At 37.6% G+C, this 27,089-nt stretch overlaps 1 protein-coding gene across 2 annotated transcripts in view; it reads left to right on the top strand.

Moving 5' to 3' along the window:
* Positions 1 to 27,089, top strand: part of LOC126191346 (ATP-dependent RNA helicase DHX30-like) — a 303,809-nt gene that overhangs the window by 131,034 nt on the left and 145,686 nt on the right. For both annotated transcript variants that reach the window (XM_049932185.1, XM_049932186.1), the window contains one exon: positions 17,515 to 17,924. In XM_049932185.1, coding sequence (XP_049788142.1) covers positions 17,515 to 17,924 — 410 coding nt within the window. The remainder of the gene's footprint in view (positions 1 to 17,514; positions 17,925 to 27,089) is intronic.

Raw genomic sequence — 27,089 nt, 5'->3', positions numbered from 1 at the left:
ACGGAGAATGTATAGTTTGAATTCCTTTTCTCTCCACATGCTATTCATGATCTCCAGGGTGACATGTTCAAATGCATTGTGAATCCATATCTTCAAGTCCTGTATGTCTCTAACCTTGGTTTGGTACACCAGATTCTGTGCAAAATCCCACAGGAAGTAGTGTAGAGGTGTGAGGTCAGGGGATCGTGGCAGCCATCAAATTGTACGATCTTGTCCATTACACCCATCTGGAAACTTTTCATCCATAGACTGATGGACATTTAGGGACCAGTGCTGTGGTGTCCCATCCTGCTGAAATATGATATCAGGTTGCAGTTCTGGTGCAGCAAACTCTTGTCAAGGTAAACACCACCATTGACTGCAGACTTGATGAAAAAGAATGGAATAATGGTACAACTGCGCATCCCTCCACACCAAACACTGGCCTTGGGACTGTCTTTTTCTATTTCACATGTAACGTGAAGATGCTGTGAGGAGCCCAACAAAATCAGTGTGTACAGTGGCTAGAGAACTGGAAATGAGATGATCAATAGTGCACATTATCTTGCATTTGAGGTTACTGCTATATTCCTAAAAGGTGCAGCTGCTTCAGGCATTAAAGCCTACGTACAAACCTCATGGTGAAGAGTTAGCTGTGGATGTGGTAGGTGAGACTGACACAAACTATGACTGTTTGGAAAAGATTAGTTCCTCCGATTAGGTAACATTTCATGTATCCTGCAAACTTTTCAAAAAGTCATTGTTTGTGTCAGGCTTGCGCAGCATGTCCACTGCAAACTCTTCACAATGGGGTCGTTCTGTTGGCTTTAATGCCTGCAGCAGCTGCACCTTGTAGGGATATAGCCGTAACCTCTCGTGCAAGATGTTCTGCACTATTGATCATCTTATTTGACACTCTATGGCCACCATACACACAGATTTTTTCAGACTTCTTGCAAACACCAGCCATACCATGTCAGTGTCTGAAACAGGAGGACAACCTTACACCCCCCCCCCCCCCCCTTTTTTTAGCCAGCCACTGTGGCCGAGCAGTTCTAGGCACTTCAGTGCAGAATCACCCTGCTGCTACAGTCGCAGGTTCGAATCCTGCCTTGGGCATGCATGTGTGTGATGTGCTTAGGTTATTTAAGTTTAAGTAGTTCTAAGTGTAGGGGACTGATGACCTCAGATGTTAAGTCCCATAGTGCTTAGAGCCATTTGAACCATTTTTTGACATCTTTTTGTAGAGAGAACTGCCTGTTTCCATAAGTGACGTATGTCAAACGTGAATAGTTGATCAGAACATTGGTTGCTTTCCATACCATGTTTGAGAGTTTCGGTGCACTTGGGTATCAGATGTCACCTATGTGAACTGGGCCGCACACTGACCTTTCTCCTGTGGCGTCCACATTTTACCAGGTTTTCAAGTTCAGTTTTTTATCAAAATTGCACCGCCTGGAAGATAAAAAGAACTTTGAGGTATCTTATCAAATTTCGAAAACCATTTGTTATTATCTAGTATAGTTTTAAAGTTATTAAAGTCTTAAATTGTAACTATAATTTATGGAGGCTGTGTATTATGTAACATACATTTACCAGAATGTTAAACCTAAAATGAATTTTTTTGCACTTTGCTGGATTACAGTAGTGTTGTAATATTTTGTCAACATGTAACCATCATTTCATTCTTATTTTGAAAATGTCGTGGAGATGTAAACTATTATGAATGAGCTTTGTAAATTGGTGAGAGGGAGGAGAGCTTGTATATGTAAATTGAGTGCATTTACTGCCTGTTGATTGTGCTTTTTCATGCCTTCACGTCAACCTAACAAATGTTAATTAAAGAATAAAACGGTATTGACAGAAAATATAACTCTATATGATATAGTGTTGTTATCTAACAGTAGCGAAGCATAAAAAAAGTGGTAATTTCATTTTAGGCCTAACATTTTGGGAAATATACATAGTAACATAAAGTTGAAAAATCCTGATCAGAAACAAATGGGCTGTGGATGGGACAGCACAGTAGGGGAGGTGGTGGTCTCCAGGTGAAACCTTCACACAAATGTCTACCATGTGGAACTTGTAAGCTACAGTTAGAGAGTCTGCAAATGACTGTGTTAAACATGTCAACCATTTATTATTAAAAACACAATGGGTGTAGGATTACGTTGAAATCGCAACAGTGAGTGTGATTTATTCTTGCCTATCTTGTGCACCTTTTTTCTTTATCTTTTTGATGTGTGAAAAGTAGCTTCTTTTTGCAAAAAGAAACACAATGGGATTTACACAATTTCACCTAACGTGTTGAAGGAGTTGCACTTGTGATGAGACTCTGAAACACTCTACTTTTAATCAAACAATTGAGCACAGTGAGGTAAATAGCTTGTGAAATGTTCATGCTTGGTATAAAAATAAGAGTCAGTCTCCACTTTGTGTGAAATTTGCCAAAAATTTGTTTTGGTGTCTCGAACCATTTGAGATATAAGAGATGTTATAAATATGCCATTGCACTCTTATCATTTGCGCACACAGTCAGAAGTGAGTGCACAACATACAGTCAATTTCTATGAGGTTTGTGATAGATATAGAGCTTGTAATGATTCATGCTTAATTGTACTTAACTTAAGTTTCTTCGGCCTGGTCCATTGATGAATGAATGCGAAATTTTCATATTTCACAAAATTTATTCACATTAATTGACATCCGAACTGCACACTCGTCATTTAAACAAAACACGGACAGACTTCACTGATCTCTTTGACTTCCAAAAGTAACACCAAAACTCACTAGTTGCAGCATTGCTGCATGTAGAATTTCTACAATAGCTTCCAAAATAAAGCATTAGTAATTTTTTATAATTTTGATGTTACAATTAAAATTTACAAAGCGTACAGAAACTGATGTTACAGCCGAATAAGGTATACAATACAATATTGAATGACAATCTTTTATAGTAATATCTTTAATTTTCCATAAGAAAATCATTCTGAACTTTAATTACAATAATGTCTCATGTTTTATTTTAGTTATATAATTAATTACAGTTTGGATTTGGTTACTGATATTCAGTGGCAGTACAGAGCTTGCGCTTTATCTGATTACATATATAAAATGCAAAAATAAAGCCTCAAATTGTGGAAATTGGAAAATTGTGAGATGTAAACAATTGGGGAGTTAATTAGAAATGTAATCACAAAGAATATAGATTACAGAGGAAGACATAAAAATAAATAACAAATGAAAATACATCACATGGTAATAACTTTTAAGCTGTTTCTCAAGATAGTGAGGTCTTCTGTTATTGGATTTTTAGATTACCATATTGTTAATTAGAAGCATTGATTTTTCATGCTTACATCTCTACTGTCTCTAGTTATATATTGCTAAGGACTTATAACTTCATTTTTTTGATTAGTTACTCAATTTAGTCTATGTCCATAATTTTATCAATGACAAAAATCCACCGATAATTATGACAACACATGTTTTCCTTGACCGATAACTATCCAGATGCATCTAAGAAAGGTGGCATCAGACATTTCATATGAATTTAGGGGCAGGCTGTGTTGTTATTCCGCCGCCACTCTTACAAGTATTACTTGTATGAATGGCTGCTAAATACATACACAAAATAAAAAAAGCGCTCTTTTCTTAGCTGTCACCCCAGTCACTGGTTCACATTGCACATCTTAAGGAATTAGCAGCTCACAATCATCAGTCCTTTTGCATTGTCCATCTTGTGTCTACAACCCCTATTTTTCTGGCAGTCTCTACACTGCAATAACACAGTCCACTATTAGTTTCACAGTTTTTTAATTTTCCCTTCCAGGTCAGATAAAGATCTAGGATACAGTTCTCTAGGTAGGAACAGGGATGAACCCGTTACTCAAGGTACTTGTGTAGTTTACAATTCAGGTCACACCAGGTATGAATATATCAAAAGCATTCACATATTACCCTATACTATCAGCATATTTACAAACAAAATCACACGAAATTAAGCATCTCTAAACTGTAAAAATTTAGCTATATACAGAGTAAAGTTAATGAACCAAACATGAATTATATATGTATCCTTTCTGTTTGATTAATATTTCAGTATATTCCACTATACAGTAAACTTATCCCCTAGATTTCTTTTAACTCTTTATCATATCTAACAAACTCGCTGACTGCTCATCATCACACCATCTTGTAATAACAAACTTTTCACAAAATGTCTTTTGTCACAGTGCAACTTGCCCATTTAGTAACACATGTACATCTTTACCATTGTCCATTTGTTCATCTCAGCAGCAAATTCATAAAATCATGACCATGCCTGTAATTCTCAAAGAAGGTCCCGTAATTCTCAAAGAAGCGCCCACAAATCAAATACTTGCTCTACAGAGTATAACTACAATAATCGGTCAATCACTATTGTAGGAAAGTCAAATTTAGTACACAGTTTACATTTTCAAATTATTCCTCAAATAATGTCACTGAATAGTCATATTACATACAGAAAACTTATACTACAGAGAATGGATAGTATTTTCAGTAAGAGAGAACTTCAGTACTAGTTTACAGATTAGTAAAAGATGTAGCACCCAAAAACGAAAAGAAGAAAAATAGAATGCTACGTAGCTCAGAGACCTAGTCCTCACCACACACTTTACACAAAGATGTGTCCTCCTGAGGGCTTGTACATCATATTATTTTTTCTTGGTGTTTGACACTTACTCCATATGGTTTGATAAAAAATGGCTTGTGAGGTTTTAGTCTAAGTCTACATTCATAGTTTTTCACTTTCCCAGGTTTCTTGCTAAACACATCTGTGCATTCCCACAACGAACTACCTAATTGATCTGTCTTGTCTTCATCTAGATTTCCAGCTTCTTTTAGTTTGGTGGCCACCAGTTCAGCATACCTGTCTTCACTGCATTCTTCTTCATTGTCTTCCTCGTTAATGTCAATCTTTTCATTTGCACAAATCACTCCTCTGATTTGAAAATTGTGCTCTAGGCAGTTTTGGATGAATAGTTCAGTCACATGTGTTACATCTGTCTTTGGGTTGGTAAGCCTTAAGTGTTTGTTACTCCAGTCAAAATCTGCATTTACTCCTTGTATCCTTCATTCCGAACAAAACATTCTTGGTTATATTGTACATCATTAATGGTGAAAGATATTAAGGCTCGCCTGTTTACAACTCTGCTGTGCCTACCAATTGCTCCCTTAATTTTGATTCCAATAAGAGGATATTCTTCAAAGCCAGCACTATGTCTTACCTGGTCTCTAAATTTTTCAGAAATGGTACAAACAGGACTACCTGTGTCTAATAGGCAAACTCCTTCATAATTTGCAAATTTTATATGTATATACGGGCAATTTTCCCCCCCATGAACCATGGACCTTGCCGTTGGTGGGGAGGCTTGCGTGCCTCAGCGATACAGATAGCTGTACCGTAGGTGCAACCACAATGGAGGGGTATCTGTTGAGAGGGCAGACAAACGTGTGGTTCCTGAAGAGGGGCAGCAGCCTTTTCAGTAGTTGCAAGGGCAACAGTCTGGATGATTGACTGATCTGCCCTTGTAACAATAACCAAAACGGCCTTGCTGTGCTGGTACTGCGAACAGCTGAAAGCAAGGGGAAACTACGGCCGTAATTTTTCCCGAGGGCATGCAGCTTTACTGTATGATTAAATGATGATGGCGTCCTCTTGGGTAAAATATTCCGGAGGTAAAATAGTCCCCCATTCGGATCTCCGGGCGGGGACTACTCTAGAGGATGTCGTTATCAGGAGAAAGAAAACTGGCGTTCTACGGATCGGAGCGTGGAATGTCAGATCACTTAATCGGGCAGGTAGGTTAGAAAATTTAAAAAGGGAAATGTATAGGTTAAAATTAGATATAGTGGGAATTAGTGAAGTTCGGTGCCAGGAGGAACTAGACTTCTGGTCAGGTGAATACAGAGTTATAAACACAAAATCAAATAGGGGTAATGCAGGAGTAGGTTTAATAATGAATAGGAAAATAGGAATGCGGGTAAGCTACTACAAACAGCATAGTGAACGCGTTATTGTGGCCAAGATAGATACGAAGCCCACGCCTACGACAGTAGTAAAAGTTTATATGCCGACTAGCTCTGCAGATGATGAAGAAATTGAAGAAATGTATGATGAAATAAAAGAAATTATTCAGATAGTGAAGGGAGATGAAAATTTAATAGTCATGGGTGACTGGAATTTGGTAGTAGGAAAAGGGAGAGAAGGAAACGTAGTAGGTGAATATGGATTGGGGGGAAGAAATGAAAGAGGAAGCCGCTTGGTAGAATTTTGCACAGAGCACAACTAAATCATAGCTAACACTTGGTTCAAGAATCGTAAAAGAAGGTTGTATACATGGAAGAATCCTGGAGATACTAGAAGGTATCAGATAGACTATATAATGGTAAGACAGAGATTTAGGAACCAGGTTTTAAATTGTAAGACATTTCCAGGTGCAGATGTGGACTCTGACCACAATCTATTGGTTATGACCTGTAGATTAAAACTGAAGAAACTGCAAAAAGGTGGGAATTTAAAGAGATGGGACCTGGATAAACTGAAAGAACCAGAGGTTGTACAGAGTTTCAGGGAGAGCATAAGGGAACAATTGACAGGAATGGGGGAAAGAAATACAGTAGAAGAAGAATGGGTAGGTTTGAGGGATGAAGTAGTGAAGGCAGCAGAGGATCAAGTAGGTAAAAAGACGAGGGCTAGTAGAAATCCTTGGGTAACAGAAGAAATATTGAATTTAATTGATGAAAGGAGAAAATACAAAAATGCAGTAAATGAAGCAGGCACAAAGGAATACAAATGTCTCAAAAATGAGATCGATAGGAAGTGCAAAATGGCTAAGCAGGGATGGCTAGAGGACAAATGTAAGGATGTAGAGGCTTATCTCACGAGGGGTAAGATAGATACTGCCTGCAGGAAAGTTAAAGAGACCTTTGGAGATAAGAGAACCACTTGTATGAACATAAAGAGCTCAGATGGAAACCCAGTTCTAAGCAAAGAAGGGTAAGCAGAAAGGTGGAAGGAGTATATAGAGGGTCTATACGAGGTGTGTCTAGAAAAAACCGGACTAGTACTGGTGAAACAATAAAACAAATGCAATAAGGCTGAAAGTCGCGTGATTCTCGCTCCGCCTACTGCTAGAGTTTCATCTGCCTCCTGCACTCAGTCTGCCCGTGGCATCTGTTTTAAGTACTTGACGTTTTGTCTGTGCGTCGAAAAATGTTGAGTGTCCAGAAAGAACAGAATGTTAACATCAAATTTTGTTTCAAACTAGGAAAATCTGCAAGTGAAAGGTTTGTAATGTTACAACAAGTATACGGCGATGATTGTTCATCGCGAACACAAGTGTTTGAGTGGTTTAAACGATTTAAAGATGGCCGCGAAGACACCAGTGATGACACTCACACTGGCAGACCATTGTCAGCAAAAACTGATGCAAACATTGAAAAAATCGGTAAACTTGTTCGACAAGATCGCTGCTCTGCTCTGATTGTTAAACGGTGATCTTGTCGAACAAGTTAAACGATTTTTTCAATGTTTGCATCAGTTTTTGCTGACAATGGTCTGCCAGTGCGAGTGTCATCACTGGTGTCTTCGCGGCCATCTTTAAATCGTTTAAACCACTCAAACACTTGTGTTCGCGATAAACAATCATCGCCGTACACTTGTTGTAACATTACAAACGTTTCACTTGCAGATTTTCCTAGTTTGAAACAAAATTTGATGTTAACACGCTGTTCTTTCTGTACACTCAACATTTTCCGACACACAGACAAAACGTCAACTACTTAAAACAGACGCCACGGGCAGACTGAGTGCAGGAGGCAGATGAAACTCGATCAGTAGGCGGAGCGAGAGTCACGTGACAGGCCACGCGACTTTCAGCCTTACTGCATTCGTTTTATTGTTTCACCAGTACTAGTCCGGTTTTTTTCTGGCCACACCTTGTACAAGGACGATGTACTTCAGGAAAATATTTTGGAAATGGAAGAGGATGTAGATGAAGATGAAATGGGAGATACAATAATGCGTGAAGAGTTTGACAGAGCACTGAAAGACCTGAGTCGAAACAAGGCCCCCGGAGTAGACAACATTCCATTGGAACTACTGACGGCCTTTGGAGAGCCAGTCCGGACAAAACTCTACCATCTGGTGAGCAAGATGTATGAAACAGGCGAAATTCCCTCAGACTTCAAGAAGAAGAAATACTGGAACGTGTGAGGCAATACTGACCTTACGACTTACCTTAGAAGAAAGAATAAGGAAAGGCAAACCTTCATTTCTAGGATTTGTCAACTTAGAGAAAGCTTTTGACAATGTTGACTGGAATACTCTCTTTCAAATTCTAAAGGTGGCAGGGGTAAAATACAGGGAGCGAAAGGCTATTTACAATTTGTACAGAAACCATATGGCAGTTATAAGAGTTGAGGGACATGAAAGGGAAGCAGTGGTTGAGAAGGGAGTGAGACAGGGTTGTAGCCTCTCTTCAATATTATTCAATCTATATATTGAGCAAGCAGTGAAGGAAACAAAAGAATAAGTTGGAGTACGTATTAAAATCCATGGAGACCAAATAAAAACTTTGAGGTTCGCCGATGACATTGTAATTCTGTCAGAGACAGCAAAGGACTTGAAAGAGCAGTTGAACGGAATGGACAGTGTCTTGAAAGGAGGATATAAGATGAACATCAACAAAAGCAAAACGAGGATAATGGAATGTAGTCGGATTAAGTTGGGTGATGCTGAGGGAATTAGATTAGGAAATGAACACTTAAAGTAGTAAGGGAGTTTTGCTATTTGGGGAGCAAAATAACTGATGATGGTTGAAGTAGAGATGATATAAAATGTAGACTGGCAATGGCAAGGAAAGCATTTCTTAAGAAGAGAAATTTGTTAACATTAAGTATAGATTTAAATGTCAGGAAGTCGTTTCTGAAAGTATTTGTATGGAGTGTAGCCATGTATGGAAGTGAAACATGGATGATAAATAGTTTGGACAAGAAGAGAATAGAAGCTTTCAAAATGTGGTGCTACAGAAGAATGCTGAAGATTAGATGGGTAGATCACATAACTAATGAGGAAGTATTGAATAGGATTGGGGAGAAGAGAAGTTTGTGGCACAACTTGACCAGAAGAAGGGATTGGTTTGTAGGACATGTTTTGAGGCATCAAGGGATCACCAGTTTAGTATTGGAGGGCAGCGTGGAGGGTATAAATCATAGAGGGAGACCAAGAGATGAATACACTAAGCAGATTCAGAAGGATGTAGGTTGCAGTAGGTACTGGGAGATGAAGCAGCTTGCACAGGATAGGGTAGCATGGAGAGCTGCATCAAACCAGTCTCAGGACTGAAGACCACAACAACAACAACAATACGGGCAATCCAAAACTTTTTCCTTCCTGCTTTCCTCATCTTCTTGCAACAAATCACCCTCAGTCTCTCTAAAGTCCAAGTCGTTTATACAATTTTTTCTTCTCAGTTTCTCTTACTTGTCTGAATTTTGCTTAGAGCTACATCAGATGATTGCTTGATGTCATGTCCCTCTTTTACACCTGTATACTTTTCCCGGAACTGATCTCACTGTAAGCCTGCTGATTGGTTCTGCTTTCCCAGTTGGAATGCAATTCTTCACAAATAATGTTGATGACTCTTTTTGTACTCTGTCACTGTCACTATAACCTTGGTAAGTATCCTATAAAGTTTCTAGCATCACATCTAAATCATAATGTCTGTCCACACGTTCCTTATCTGATGATACCTTCCCAGTTTCCATTGGTACAATCTGGTTCTCATATTCTTCACAAATGCTACTGACATCATCTTCCTCCCCATTAATGAAATCTTCTTTAACCTCCATATACACAATGCTGTCTAATTCTTCCTCCCACTCATCATTACTAGTGTCACTTTCACTATCAACATCGTCACACATGCTATCATCTCCAATACTGGGCACTTCTACATCATCTTTACAATGATCATCAGAGTTGTTGACAAGTACACCAGTACAAGTATCATCACTTAAGTGCTTAACAGTTTAGATTCTTCCTCCATTAATTTACCTAATCCAAACTCATCAGGATTATCATCAGAACCAACATTTTCTTTGCCACACTGATTATATAGACTTGAGATAGTTTCCTCCTCCTAACAGAACCTCTTCAACATTCTTATAGATGCTATTGCTTCCATCTTCAACAGTTTCATTCATACTTTTCCAGAATTTACTGACTAACTGTAATTTGCTAATCTGGTGTGCTCTTCTTAAATTAGTTCTGCCATTTCCATTTCAATAATTGTGTCTTCTGTAATTGTTTTCGATGTCTCTAGGCTGGTGGTGTTTAGACTGATTTCAGTACTTATTTCTTGCCCCAAACTGACAGGATCCCAATGAGGTGTCCATCAGTTTAAATTTCCTGGTCTTGATTGGTGATTATCCAACTGTTTGTTATTATTCTCTCAAGGTCTCTCCCTGTTGTCATATCCTCTGTTTCCATTCCCATTTCTGTGGTTAATGCGTCTATTGCAACCACTATTATTATTATTATTTCTTTCTCTTCTCAGACGTTATGTCTGGTCAAAAATGGACAGTGACGCGGACCTTGATCAAGTGTGACTTCCTTATTATTATTATTATTGACTTTTTTTTCTCAGACTTAAGTCTGGTTAAAAATGGAACGTGACGTGGACCTCGGTCAAGCGTGACTTCCTTGTAACTGTATGGTATATGTTATATTGCATTTAGGAACTTTCGGGTAATTGAACATGTATCAATAATTACAGATTTTTGTAGTTGTATATATATGTTTGGATGTAGCTGTATTGCATTGATGTACTGGTGAATATTGTGAGGTATGACTCCTGTAGTTGATAGTATAATTGGGATAATGTCGACTTTATCCTGATGCCACATGTCCTTGACTTCCTCAGCCAGTTGGATGTATTTTTCAATTTTTTCTCCTGTTTTCTTCTGTATATTTGTTGTGTTGGGTATGGATATTTCAATTAGTTGTGTTAATTTCTTCTTTTTATTGGTGAGTATGATGTCAGGTTTATATGTGGTGTTGTTTTATCTGTTATAATCGTTCTGTTCCAGTATAATTTGTATTCATCATTCTCCAGTACATTTTGTGGTGTGTACTTGTATGTGGGAACGTGTTGTTTTATTAGTTTATGTTTTATGGCAAGTTGTTGATGTATTATTTTTGCTACATTGTCATGTCTTCTGGGGTATTCTGTATTTGCTAGTATTGTACATCCGCTTGTGATGGGATCTACTGTTTCTATTTGTTGTTTGCAAAGTCTGCATTTATCTGTTGTGGTATTGGGATCTTTAATAATATGCTTGCTGTAATATCTGGTGTTTATTGTTTGATCCTGTATTGCGATCATGAATCCTTCCGTCTCACTGTATATATTGCTGTTTCTTAGCCATGTGTTGGATGCGTCTTGATCTATGTGTGGCTGTGTTAGATGATACGGGTGCTTGCCGTGTAGTGTTTTCTTTTTCCAATTTACTTTCTTTGTATCTGTTGATGTTATGTGATCTAAAGGGTTGTAGAAGTGGTTATGAAATTGCAATGGTGTAGCTGATGTATTTATATGAGTGATTGCTTTGTGTATTTTGCTAGTTTCTGCTCGTTCTAGAAAGAATTTTCTTAAATTGTCTACCTGTCCATAATGTAGGTTGATTTATATCTATAAATCCCCTTCCACCTTCCTTTCTGCTTAATGTGAATCTTTCTGTTGCTGAATGTATGTGATGTATTCTATATTTGTGGCATTGTGATCGTGTAAGTGTATCGAGTGCTTCTAGGTCTGTGTCACTCCATTTCACTACTCCAAATGAGTAGGTCAATACTGGTATAGCATAAGTATTTATAGCTTTTGTCTTGTTTCTTGCTGTCAATTCTGTTTTCAGTATTTTTGTTAGTCTTTGTCTATATTTTTCTTTTAGTTCTTCTTTAATATTTGTATTATCTATTCCTATTTTTTGTCTGTATCCTAGGTATTTATAGGCATCTGTTTTTTCCATTGCTTCTATGCAGTCGCTGTGGTTATCCAATATGTAATCTTCTTGTTTAGTGTGTTTTCCCTTGACTATGCTATTTTTCTTACATTTGTCTGTTCCAAAAGCCATATTTATATCATTGCTGAATACTTCTGTTATCTTTAGTAATTGGTTGAGTTGTTGATTTGTTGCTGCCAGTAGTTTTAGATCATCCATGTATAGCAAATGTGTGATTTTGTGTGGGTATGTTCCAGTAATATTGTATCCATAATTTGTATTATTTAGCATGTTGGATAGTGGGTTCAGAGCAAGACAGAACCAGAAAGGACTTAATGAGTCTCCTTGGTATATTCCACGCTTAATCTGTATTGGCTGTGATGTGATGTTATCTGAATTTGTTTGGATATTAAGTGTGGTTTTCCAGTTTTTCATTACTGTGTTTAGAAACTGTATCAATTTAGGATCTATTTTGTATATTTCCAAAATCTGTAGTAACCATGAGTGGGGTACACTATCAAACGCTTTTTGGTAATCAATGTATGCGTAGTGTAGGGACCTTTGTTTAGTTTTCGCTTGATATGTCACCTCTGTATCTATTATCAGTTGCTCTTTACATCCTTGTGCTCCTTTGCAGCAGCCTTTTTGTTCTTCATTTATAATTTTGTTCTGTGTTGTATGTGTCATTAATTTCTGTGTGATGACTGAAGTTAATATTTTGTATATTGTTGGTAGGCATGTTATGGGGCGATATTTAGCTGGGTTTGCTGTGTCTGCTTGATCTTTAGGTTTCAGATAGGTTATTCCATGTGCAAGTGTATCAGGGAATGTGTATGGGTCTGCAATGTAACTGTTAAATGATTTAGTTAGATGTGAATGTGTTGAGGTGAACTTCTTTAGCCAGTAATTTGCTATTTTATCATTTCCAGGGGCTTTCCAATTGTGTGTAGAATTAATTGCTCGGGTGACTTCATGTTGCAAAATTATCACTTCAGGCATTTGTGGTATCATCTTGTATGTGTCTGTTTCTGCTTGTATCCACCGTGCATGCCTGTTATGTTGTACCGGGTTTGACCATATGCTGCTCCAGAAGTGTTCCATGTCTGTTATGTTTGGTGGATTGTCTATTTTAATGTGTGTGTTATCCATTGTTTGGTAAAATCTCTTTTGGTTTGTGTTGAATGTCTGGTTTTTTCCCTTCTATTTTCCCTTTTTATGTATCTTCTAAGTCGTTTGGCCAATGCTTGCAATTTCTGCTTTTTTTCATCTAATTGCTCTATTGCTTCTTGTTGTGAGATTTTACCTAACCTTTTTCGTTTTTTGTCTGATATTTCATTTCTTATAAATTGTGTTAGCTGTCCGATATCTTTTCTCAGTTTTTCTATTCTGATCTGTAACCTGTGTTGCCATGCTGGTTTTGTGCGTTTCTTCTGTGTGTTGGTTTGTTCTGATCTCTGCCTAGTGTGTATATTTAGTGTAGTGAGTGCTCCTATATATATATATATATATATAAATATATATATATATATATATATATATATATATTATTTTCATTGTCACTCCTATCTTGATTCCTGCTCTAATTCCACCCTCCAGATGGTTGATTTCCAAATCTGCCATTACTTAACCTCTCATTTCTCTCAACGGTTCTATCCAATTTATCTACATATCTCAAGAACTGATCTACAGAGTCATCTGGTCCATAAATCAACTCCCACTGTACTCTTTTTGGATACCTCCTTTTTAAGACATCTATTTGTATTAGTCCATCAAAAGTTTTGTCTAGGTGTACTAATTTCCTCAATTGGTGTTCACAAAAACACTTCAAGCTACCATCACCTTCCCTGTATATTCAACTATTCAAAAACACACTCTTAATCCTAGCTTGCTCAGATTCTGACCAAAACTTATTTAAGAACTTTCTTTCAAATTCATCAAATGACATGGTACAATTAACATTTTGATTGGCCCAAGAGATTGCTTCTCCATCCAAAAATCTCTTAACAAATTTAAGTTTAACATTGTCTGTCATGTCATTACTAAAATTATCTTGACACTGCTGTAAAAAAATCAACAGGGTGCAATTTACAATCTCCTGACATTTTAAAGGTATGCCACCCCATACACAATTAGTATTACAAACAAAATTTCTTTGAGCTACACCCTCTTGTAAGTCTACAAGTGTCTTACTTAAACCTACAACATTACTTTTGCATAAATTTATTTTTTCATCATACTTTAGTTCTACATTACTTATTTGATTGGAAATGCATGTAAGTTTTAGCTCAGAGTTCCTTTTGTAAGCTTTCTCTTCTAACAGTCTCCTAGTCTGAACAACCTCTACTTTAAGTTTAGAATTTTCTACTTCTACATGTTTATCTAGTTTTTCGAATCCCTCCTTGTTTTTGGACAACTCTTGTGTGAAAGTTGCTAACATCTCTAACCTTCCTTCTACTGCTCCTACACAAGTATTGAGTTCACCCTATCCTGTCTCAACAGTAACTCTTAGTGCTGCCAAACCCTCCTGGGTTTCCCTAATCTGATTAGTATTTTCAGTAACAGTATTCTTTAATTCCGCCATTTGTTCACTGAACTGCCGATTTAACTATAGACCCTGTTGATCAATATCCTTAATCTGTCCCATCTGTTCCTTCACTTCTCTCATATGCTCCATTAATAACATTAACAAATCATCTTCACCTACTCTTCCCTGTGCAATTGGAGTACTCATGGTGACATTTTCACTGGAACCCTCTCCACCAAAGCTTCGTTCTACACTTTGATTACTACTGGGTGATAGTTCACTGATACTTGCTCCTATGTCGAACTGTTTTCCATTGGTTCGCTGCTTATGAGTTTTTCCTCACTCATTTTTACCTTGTTGTTATCAGCCATGGTAAATTACAAAATATAAAAACTTCCCACACAAATGGTTGTCACTGTCACAAAACTGTTTAATTAAAAACGTAAACTGTTACTCATCTGATGGTTGACTGTGTTGTCCGAGAATTTGGTCCTTTTTATCTAGACCAACTCTTCCATGGGGCAACATCCATTCGTTCTGTGCGTCCATAACACAAAATTTTTCAAGACAATTTATGCTTGGCATTCGTCTTACGTTCACCTGAAACAGTCACTTGTTAAACATATTTCCACATTTCAAACATCGATCACAACTCAACTCCACCATTTGTAATGGTTCATTTAATGTTACTTAACTTAATTTTCTTCTGCCTGGTCAATTGATGAATGAATGCAAAATTTTCGTATTTCACAAAATTTATTCACATTAATTGACATCCAAACTGCGCACTCGTCATTTAAACAAAACACGTACAGATCTCTTTGACTTCCTAAACTAATTTCAAAACTGACTTGTCGCAGCATCGCTGCATGTAGAATTTTAACAATAGCTTCCAAAATAAAGCATTATTAATTTTGTATAATTTTGATGTTACAATTAAAATTTACAAAACGTAAAGAAACTGATGTTACAGCCGAATAAGGTATACAATACAATATTGAATGACAACCTTTATAGTAATATCTTTAATTTTCCATAAGAAAATCATTCTGAACTTTAATTACAATAACGTCTCATGTATTATTTTAATTGTATAATTAATTACAGTTCGGATTTTGTTACTGATATTCAATGGTAGTACAGAGCTTGTGCTTTATCTGATTACATATATAAAATGCACAAATAAGGCTTCAGATTGTGGAAATTGGAAAATTGTGAGATGTAAACAATTGGGGAGTTAATTAGAAATGTAATCACAAAGAATATAAATTACAGAGGAAGACATAAAAACAAATAACAAATGAAAATACATCACATGGTAATAACTTTTAAGCTGTTTCTCAAGATAGTGAGGTCTTCTGTTACTGGATTTTTAGATTACCATATTGTTAATTAGAAGCATTGATTTTTCATGCTAACATCTCTGCAGTCTCTAGTTATTTATTGCTAAGGACTTATAACTTCATTTTTTTTATTAGTTACTTAATTTAGTGTATGTCCATAATTTTATCAATGACAACAATCCACCAATAATTATGACAACACACTTCCTTCCAGAACATTCCACATGCCTTTGCAATGAACATAAAGTTTTTTATTAGATAGGACAGAATGATATAAAGACACACAAACAAGGCCTTAGGAGGCACTGAATTGTCTGATAACTATTCAGATGCATTTAAAAAAGGTGGTATCAGACATTTCATATGATTTTTGGGGAAGGCTGTATCGTTATAAGCTCATCTCCAGCTTACACAAAAATTCAGTATATTGATTATATTTTTTATGTAGCATTATGTGGTGTAATATGCACCAAATGCAAATTATTTGTGAGCTCCGTTTTTCATTGCAAAGTATTCAAATCTTTTGCAGTATATTGCGTAGTAAAAAAAATGTCATAGATATTATAACCATTAACAAAATGATAGGTAGTTAATCATGAAGCTTATGAATGAGGCTGTGAGCTGCATGTGGAAAGTTTCTTTAACCGAATAGTTTGAGAAATGTTGCCATGCAGCCAGTGTGCATTTGTCTCCATTCCCACTTTGTAGTCAAAGCAGGCAGAAAATGAAGAGACAAGTGATGATGCGCACGGCTCAGTAGGTGACAGGCAACTGAGGCAGCTGCCCCCTCAGAACAGAGGAGTGAACAAACTCGGCACTGAAACCAAGAATGCATTTCTGTGCATGGGCCAATTTATCTTATGCGACCTCTGTATGTAATAAGGTAGAAGTGTAGGGTGAAACTAAAAACTTGAATGTGAATGACTGAAAATCAGAAGTAGGGGAAGATTAAATGATCAAGAAGTCACATAGAATTAAATAGAAGTGAAAAAGAAAACAAATATGAAGCTAGGAGGGCAAGAGAAAGATAAACATGAAATTGGCAAAAGAGGGAGAGGTTAAGAATGCAATTAGAAAATTAAATGAGGGAAGGTGTGGAAGAAAAATAAAGTATGAAGAAACAGTTGTACATAAAGACAAATAAATATACAGCAGCACACACTTTGAGACATTTCTTCCTTAAATCTTGAGTGGAATCTCTTCTGTCACAGTATCAGAACACCTTTTATTGCCACGAAACTAATTTCTTCAGTTATGGCTTGTTTCTTACCATTACCTTCATAACTCTCAGTGAGAGCAAGCTCATAGGTGTAAAAGTTTCTCACAGCTATACCCAGACATAAAAGGCACCATGGCCCACTTTTGAAGACATTCCTCTTGTAATGTAATATTGAATCGATCTGTAGTGTCAGCCTTTTCTTTGTAAATACTCGCATTTTGTGAAGTTTGCGCCTAGAAGCCTATCCATGGCTTGCCCATTCTCAGATGTAATCTTTTGCACCTTTAGAGGTTTGGAAGTCCTTGATTGCTTATTTCTAGTTCACTTCTACCTCCTATGTTTTAAACATGTTTAATTTATCAATAAGATTTTGATTCCCTGTTCTCTCTCTCTGTTGATAGGTACCGGGCTTCACATTTCCAGTTACAGAACATTTTTTGGATGATCTTGTTTCACAAAATGTGTTGAAAAAATTACCTGATTCAACAGTGCCTTATGTAGATGTAGATCTTGTGTGTACTGTAATAGACTGGCTTCACCAAAACAAAGGTGAAGGGGCAATATTATGCTTTCTGCCTGGTTGGGCAGACATAAAAGCAGTAATGGAAAAGGTGAACAACATAATGAATAAAAGTGAACTGTTTGTTGTGCCTGTGCATTCTCGAATTTCATATACTGACCAGCAGAAAATATTCAGCAGACCACCACCTGGCATTCGTAAGATCATTCTTGCAACAAACATTGCAGAAACAAGCATTACTGTGAATGATGTAAAGTATGTTGTGGACACAGGATTACACAGGGAACAAAGGTGAGTCTGTCAAGTTACTGGTTCAAAATTGCTAGTAGTTATAGTTAATTACTTGTTCCATAGATGAAATTCGCAATAAATGTTATGATGTGGAACGCATCATCACAGCAAACATAGAACATTGAATTAAATAAATGTTTAATGACTTATTACCCCTACTCAGGACTTCCTCTGTAATATGAAGGAGTTGTTAAGGAGGAATCTCTTTCATCTTCATTTGGAAACAGACCTACTATCTGTCAGGCATTTTATTTGTATGTGTAGATTGTGAAAGTGTTGTAGCTGCATATTTCACTACTCTATGTGCCAAAGTAAGATTTGTTAAGGGCTACTGAAGATCATTTTTCTTCTAGTGTTGTACTTGTGAATAGTCCTGTTACACTCAAACTTAGGTGGACTGTTGGTAAAAAATTTTGTGAGTTAGTAATTGTACTTGGAAGCTGTGGATAACGTTACCAACTGCTTCAAGAGGTACTTACAAGATGTAGGTGTAAGAGTTCAACACATAATTCTAGACTATTTTTTCTGCAATGAATACTTTGTACCTAAGCAAGGAGTTACTCCATTTTGCCTCCATATCTGAGTGGTCAGTGCAACTGTCTGCCATGTAGAGGACTCTGGTTTGATTCTCAGTACTACCAGTCCCCCTCCCCCCTCTCCCCTCTCCCCTTGGTGGGAAGACTGGAACAGAGTGCACTCATCTTCATGAGGCTTGTTGAGGAGCTACTTGACAGAGTAATAGTGACTCCAGGTCATGAAAACTGACAATGGCCAAGGGAGTGGTGTGCTGACACCACAGCCCTCCTTACCACATCCAGTGACGCCATTGGCAGAGGATGCTATGACAGTTGATAAATACAGATTTTAGATTTACCACAGATGATGGTTTCTCATGAGACTTAAGTGAATTAAAAATGCAAAATACGTTAATTTAATGACTTCTGTAACCAGATAGCTTTTTCAGATTTAAAATTTTCATAAGTGTGCCCACTTAAGAATTTTAAATTTTCTATCCAGTTTATTATTTGTTGCTGGTGTACTAGGTTAATAGGAAACAGGGTATTTTTGACAGTACAGTGAACTGTGTGTTTCCAAAGTTTATAGCCCATTTGTGCAGAATTGTTCATCAAGTTTCACAGAAACATAATTTATTTTCACTATTGGCGCTTCTTTGCTTAGCTTCACAAAATACTTGTATCATCTGAAAATGGGACGAATTCTGCCTCCTGATTTAAATAAAGTGGCAGGTCATCAACATTAAGCTAGAACAGTAGTGGGCCAATGATTGAACTCTGTGGGAGTTTCTCCCAAAGCAGATGATGTTGCATCCCTCCTTGTATTAGTCTAAAAGCCTAAGGTAAGTTTCTGCATTCTATTTCTTAAATAAGAGCTAAATCAATCACACACACACACACACACACACACACAAAAGGGTTTAACTTTTACAAGCTTTTGGAGCCACTGGCTCCTTCTGGCAGAAGAGTTGAAGGGAATGGAAGAGGGATGAAGGAAAAGGACTGGAGAGGCTTAGGGAAAGGGATACAGTTCAGAAAAGTCTCCAAGAACCCCAGGTCAGGGGAGACTTACAGGATGGGATGACAAAGAAAGCCTTTCCTTCTGAATTGTATCCCTTTCCATAAACCTCTCCAGTCCTTTTCCTTCACTCCATTCTCCTTCAACTCTTTTGCAGGAGGAGGCCACTGGCTCTGAAGGATTGTGAAAGTTGAACCCTTGTGCGTGTGTGCGTGCGTGTGTGTTTGTGTGTGCACGTGTGTGCGTGCGTGTGTGCGTGCCTGGCCAAAGGCCTGTTTGGCTGAAAACTTTGGTTGACAGCCTTTTTGGTTGTGTCTGTCTGTAACTCAGCATCTTCGCTGTATGGTGAACAGCAGCTGTCCTTTTCATAATAAATGATTGTTCCACACTGAATTTCCATTGTATGATCTTTGTTTTGGCAGATATTTTCCAATTTTGTATTATGTCCGATATACAGTAATAGAATTTCAAACAATTTTCTATTTTATCTGAAATTTCATCCTTGATATTTCCTTTCTTGGTTAATTTACTTCCTAGACACTTGAAAGCATCTACTTCTTTAATAACTTTTCAATTGCAGATGTATCTTTTATTTTTTTTTTTTTTTTTTTTTTTTGCTAATTTTTTTAATTACTTCAATTTTTGTTTTGTTAAACTTGTAAAAAGTAAATTATTAAAAATATCTGCTACACATGAACAGTCTTCTACAATGCTCACATTCAGTTTAACAGTTATAATCCATTTTATTCACTTGGGAATAAATGTTTTGTTGACCTCATCACCACTGACAAACTCCCTAAAAGAGGACTCAGCCAAACATGCCATATACACATTTCACTGCATTTCAACATAATTTTATATGGATTCTTTCTGTCTCTCTTCAGATGGTATGGCACTAAGATCTGGGAATGGTAAGGTGCTGAGCCATAAAGAAAATAATCCTTTTAACTTACTGACCAGAGGCCATACATTGCCACAGAGGCCAGGTTTAACATAAACAATTATGAACCATTAAGCTCATGGGAACATCCCAAATAAGAAATGCAAATTATAGCTTCTACAATAGTACAGAGGATTCCTTCTTATGTAATAAAAACCAAACTAACTGTTTTTATGCTATAAACATTAGAAAATCGCTGTAGAGAAATTTGCTGGGTCTGTCAATAGTTGTGGCTACTTAGATATCAGTATTACAAAGACAACTATGCGTATACACTTTAAACATTACAAAAAACTTTTAAGAAAGCAGAATGTTTATTTCTATACAGGCTATAAATTAGTAAGGTGAGCATTAGCAAAACGGCAGACATAAGCAATTTTTCACAAGAATAACAAGGGACAAATCCAAATCAAATAAAGGGGTTGAAATACAAGTAGTAGCCAATGCAGATGAACTGGCTTGAGCTCCTCCCACATCCTGAACAGTTGCTCAGTTCAGTACAGATTCTAAAACAAACAGAAAGTATATAAAGAAACTATCAGCCTCGATTGCGGCAATGAAGCCAACCTTTACCTAGGTTTCAGCCCATCTAATTGAGCCTTCTTCAGAAGATATACCTGATCTATAATTTGTCTAAGAGACCATGGTCTAGAAATAAAACTAAAACAGCCTGAATAGGCGTAGTCACATTTTAAAAATGCAGTACATAAGTACTAAGTCAACACCAGGACTTGACTTAAGCTCTGGCGTGCACCTTGCCCCCATGGACACCGTGCGGCAGGCCTCGGGAGCTCACATGAAACTAAGTTTACAGCACAGTCAGCAATTGTGATAATCTAATATATAAGAAACTATCAGCCTCGTTTCCATGGACACCGTGCGGTAGGCCTCGGGAGCTCGCGTGAAACTAAGTCCTACTTAGTTTCATGTGAGCTTTCGAGGCCGACCACACGATATCCATGGAGACGAGGCTGATAGTTTCTTATATATTAGATTATCATGATTGCTGACTGTCCTGCAATGTTGAAAGTACAAAGACACAAAGTACATTAAATTTAGGTAACATGTAAATGGCAAATATAACACAGGCTTCCAACCATGACAGAGGACATGAGAGCAGAGAACTGAGTCAGTTTTGCCCCCAAGTACTTCGAGTTAACAGAGTAGAATTTACGTAAGTAAATAAATTAAAACACACAGGGACCTTTTAATCTTAACTGAAATGAAAAATGTTACAGATACCTAAAGCTAGAGAATACATACACCAGTACTGCAGGTAAAAACAAATCTTTCTAGATCAGTTTGAAAATTTCAAAGATACATAAACCTAGAAAATAAGTGCACCAATAGTGCAGGTAAAAAAGTGTTTTTAGACCAGATACTCAAAAATAGAACAGGGTAAAATGAAAGCCCCCTTACAGTCAAATAAATGTTTAACCTGGATACATCCTTGTTACAAGGATGGTGATACAGATTAAAGGCTCCAGCTAAAACAGCCAGCAGTATCATCCATATCAGCTTGTGGTAAGACCGTTAAAGAAAATTCAGTAGCAAAAGGACAGGAATTTCATGAACAGCAGCAGACACTTAACTGCACAAAAAAATGGTGCTCAGTTACTCCTATGTCAGACCTGGGAGAATAGAGAATAGTGTATCCGGTCACAACCACCAGCCAAGGCAACAGGAAACAGGCCAAGTTGAATTACACAGTATGGCCAGCTATTGTGCCGACAGAGGGAAGCGGCGACTCTCCAGTAGATAAGGGCTCACTCCCCAAAGTAAACATTTGCCATCATAATGCAGCAGACACTCTCTCCACAACTAACAATCTCAGGTCATGGCCCAGAGAGACTCCTTCTGAGACTGTCAACCCCCAGCAGACAGAACTCAAGTGTGAGTTGCATGCACAGTTAAGTCCTGGTAGAGGTGCCACCTACTATGACAACAGAGAAATGTAGCTAGGCAACAAAACACCCCCCCCCCCCCTCCAAGATGTTCTGCAAGCAAAAGTACAGGTAAGAATGTGTTCATTACTCAATTCTGCCATCTTAAAGGAAAACACTGGGGGGTTACCGTAGATTTGATGCTGGCAAGTTAACTAGAAACAGAACGTCAGCTTGGTTGGTATAGTTCTAGAGGTTGCATGCACAGCTGTGTTAGATATGAATTTACGCCAGTTGATGGATTGATCCCACTTCATCTGAGACTGGCCAGGAAAAGTAAGCAGGGTTGATTTCAAGTTACAATAACTCATTCCGCAAATGACGACTGCGGGTAATGGGGTGGTCGTGACATGAGAAATTGCACTATTAAAACAAAACATTCTGAATTCCCAGGCCAAAAAGGCCAGTTTATTGTCACTCACTAAAATCTTAGGTGCCTCAGATGTCAAAAACATTTTGGTCTAGTGCTGAAAGGTAACACTGGTTATTAGATATTTCCTCAGAAGCAACCAAAGAAAATAAGAAAATGCATCAACCACCAAAAATATGTGTTGGTTTCCACTTTTAGTACAGGATAGAGGCCTCAAATAGTCTATGAACAGCTCATTCATAGGATCCTCTGGCTGACTGGAATGCAGACTGCCCTTGTGGGTTCTAGAATTGGGTTTAGACATTTTGCATGCTTGGCATTGGCCGACTAGCTTTGTTATGTTGCTACTAAAATTGTGCCACGTTAAATGCCATTTTATCTTCATGATGATTGTGTAAACACCAAAATGTCCCCCGCATGGAGGTTGATGAAAGTATTTAAAAACCACTTGAATCAGTTCCTTCAGAAGACAGATCTTGAACCTTCCTTCATAGTATGGTTAGATTGATGCAATAACACAGCACTTGTTGACTTTCTCCAGACTGCTACTTGATGTCCCTTAATTTAGCTTCCTCATCTTGTTTCTCTTTCAACTTACCCAACCGTATGTGATCTCTCTCAGTAAAACTGAAACTCGTATAGTTTTCTGGCTAATGTGCAGCATCTCAACAACTTTAGAGTTGCATTAGGACATGTAACTGACAGCATCAGCCACTTGGTCGTCTGTACCTCTGATATGCTTCACTTGAAAACAGAAGGTGGAAATTGTAAGACACAGTGGCCAACCCTTCCTGTTTTACAGTGTTCGGCCACTGCTCGGGTCAAAGCCTATTTACTTATTCCAACCACATAATTTGTGTTCAAGATAGAAATGAAATTTCTTGAGTCCAAACAAGTCAGCCAAGGCCTCAAACACATAGGCAGTTACTTGACTGCAGATGACAATAGCAGCTGTGAAGGCATCAGGTTGATAGATTCATGAGCAAAATCGGGGACAGCTAAGATCTGTGCAGTAGCCAAGAGTACTCTTAAAGACGCCAAACACAGATTGGTGGGATTTAATCCACTGAAATTTTTTACCTTTTCAGTGCAGCTGATTCAGAGATGTGGCCAATTAAGCAAAATTAGCAATAAATTTTCAAAAAAAATTACCATTCCTATATATCTAGCCATGCACCTCTTGTCTTTAGGCAAAGGAACTAATAGATAGCCTTAGTGGTATTCTTATCTACCATGATTTGATCAGCTGACACAGTATGCTGAAAAATATCATCTCCCAGTGGGCGAGATTTACCTGAGAAGGTTTCACACTCTGTGTCAACTCAGCTTCGTGTAAATGGTTCAAAACCTGACATAAATGATACAGATGTTCAGTGAAGGTCTCACTGTATATTATGTGATGGTCTAAATAACACACTGAAATTTGAGCTCCCCTAACACTGAATCCAGCAAATGCGATAAAACAGATGCAGTGGTGGCTAGCTCAACGGGTACAAGATTGTATTCAGAGTCCAGTAAGTATAAAATGCATTGAGGGGCTTTGACTCTTCAGCCAGTGGCATCTGATCATGGGCCTGATGATCGGGTATGGTAAAACACTGAGCCCCCCAAAAACGAAGTAAAACAGTTATGGAAATTAGGTAACAGTACTTGTTCTAATACTACCTTTTGGTAATCAACCATTGTCCGGTAATCATCACCACTGGGCTTAGGTTCCAGAAAAATAGGTGAAGCATACAGAGGCACTAACATCCTAATCACACCATCCACCAGAAACTGACTGATAATTTTACATAACTCTTTCATTTTGGGAGGAGACAATTGATAAGGGGCTTGGTGAACCGAGATTTGATCAGTGAGCTAAGTTTTTACTCAGTTTTATCTCCATCTCCTAATTTATCAGTCAGCACATCTTGAAATCCCAAAGTTCTTTCAGCGGTTGGTGAGATTCAGTTTCACGCAGAGGGACAAAATGAAAAGGAGCAATTTTCTCTTTGACATTATTCACCTTTGAATATAATTATGAGTACACAGCAAATACCTTTTTGTTAGGCTGAAAGTGAAAAAGGAACTTCTGCTTCTGTAACCTAGAATAATACTGCTTTCTTTAAAAAACCGAAACCAAGCAACCATCTGTCAACAGATTCTTGATAACAGTAAATTTTGTCAGCCACAACAGCCCTTGAATCCTCAAATTAACACAGAGTTCCCTCAACACAACCAACAACTCACTGTTTGCTTCAATACTTTTTGTAAAGGAGGAGGTTTACAATTCTGAAGATGATAATTGTGCGAAGAGAAGTTGCTACTTGAGTCTAGTTAAGTACATACGGGCCCTTGATTTTATGTGGTACAGACGAACTTGAGTTGAAACAGCTTTTACCCTGTTACAGCTTGCAGTATCACCTAGCACTTCTTACCGTGAGGTGCCACCCAATGGTATCCACTCGATTGTACCCTCTCTTGGGGTACTGGTCAGTCCTGCACCAAAATATCTGATCGATTGCATCGAAAATGTGTTCTGCTATTAAATGTCACCTGTTTGGGTTTTTTATAAGGAAGCATGTTTTTTAGCTGCAAAGGATTCCAACCTACATTAACAAATGCCGCATCTTTCATTGCTAAAAAGTGTTTTCTATACCCTCCACTAATTTATCTAACTCAGCAAAAGTATCTGGTTCATTAGCGAATGGAATGTGTGTCCAATCTCCTGGATGTATGCATTCTAGAGTGTTGTTTACTGCCTCCAGTTTGATAACGCTAAGGCAAAGAGCCGACATGGCTGGCTGGCCAACTCATTTTTAATTCTACTTGACAAATTTTCCTCTAGCAAGTTCCTACAGAAACTGACCATTGACTTGCTTTATCCATGGCCTCAGCCATAATTCTGCTCAGTTTGACGGGTTACGTCCAGAGGCCAACTCGTCAAACTGGCATCAAGCTGTAACTGTATAATAGGTATTGCACATCTCTTTAGTAAGAGGGCCTGGTTTAGATCGGTATTTAAGATACTTAATTCCTGGATGCAGTTACACAAATAATACAAAAGTGCCTAAATCCGATAAACCTGCAACTGCAAAGGCATACTGCCTTGCAGTAACTCTGTATTCATCTGCACACCAGCTAGCAAACTATAGCACACAGTGTTGGCATCACCTAACTCACCAACAGTGCCAGCCACGATGTTGAGGTGGTGGTTGATGTTGAGGCACCGCTCCTATGCACCACAGAAGAGTTGGCTTAAGTTGACTATACTGCTTTCTTTGGGTGGACCACTTATCCCAAGCTCATAATGGAGCTGGTTTATAGTCGGGTAGGATATACCTAGCACAGTTCTCTCGTCCATGGCCAATTCCACCCTTGCAATCACCCGAAATCGCACAAAACAAGCAGTACACCTTGCTAAGACACTACTTTTTTCCTACCAGAACACTAGATCAGAAGTCCACCACTCTATCAGAAACCACCTACGCTTCCAGTGAGATGGTAAGGAGCTAGAATCCAGGAGTGGTAAGGTGCTGAGCATAAATAAAATAACCCTTTTAACATTTTTCCAGAGGTTGAATTTAACATCAACAAAGAGGAGCAATCCTTATTTTCCGCAGAAGCCAAGTTTAATGCAAAAAATCACAAACTGTTAATCTCATGGGAACACTCCAAATAAAAAAAATTAAATTACAGTTTCTGCAGTAGTGTATACAATTCCCTTTTTTTTTTTTTTTTTTTTTTTTTTTTTTTTAATTAAAAAAACTCAAAACCAAACAAACTTGTGATGCATCTTCTTGTATTCTCAGCTAAATGTATTTTCATCAAAAATGATATGAACTTGCTGCAGCTTTAAACTCGATGAAATGTGAACAGTTCATATGGGTGGTGTAAACTTGATACTTATCTTGTCTTCTGCTTGTTGTCCTGGAATTCTCTCCAAGAACTGGATTTGGCTCTAACGTTTATTCATCATGCTACGTGGCTTAAGTAACAGATATGCCTTTATACTTTTCATTGCATTTTAATCATTCAGAGTGACACAGGTGGTCCATCACTAAATTTCTGATCGGCTGTGAAAATACTCTTTATCAGTTTGTCATTCTTTTATCAGTTGCAACACAGAATTTCTTTGTTTCCTTAATTACACGAAGAAACAATTGAGCACAGCTTGCCTACCATATTTTTTATATACAAGATGTATCAAAAAGAATCATCCGATTTGGTACATCTATATTTCTGAAACTAATAAACATATACAAAGAATTTTGTTTTTTGATGAGTGGGAAACAGTTTTTTCTCATACCTTTTCATAGGTATTCAATATGCCACCTCGAGATACATGGCATATGTCAATGCAGTATCCAAATTGTTCCCACACTGCAGTGAGCATG

This window comes from Schistocerca cancellata, chromosome 6 (assembly GCF_023864275.1).
Source record: "Schistocerca cancellata isolate TAMUIC-IGC-003103 chromosome 6, iqSchCanc2.1, whole genome shotgun sequence".
NCBI classification, from domain to species: domain Eukaryota; kingdom Metazoa; phylum Arthropoda; class Insecta; order Orthoptera; family Acrididae; genus Schistocerca; species Schistocerca cancellata.
This window is presented reverse-complemented; position numbering and strand designations above follow the sequence as displayed.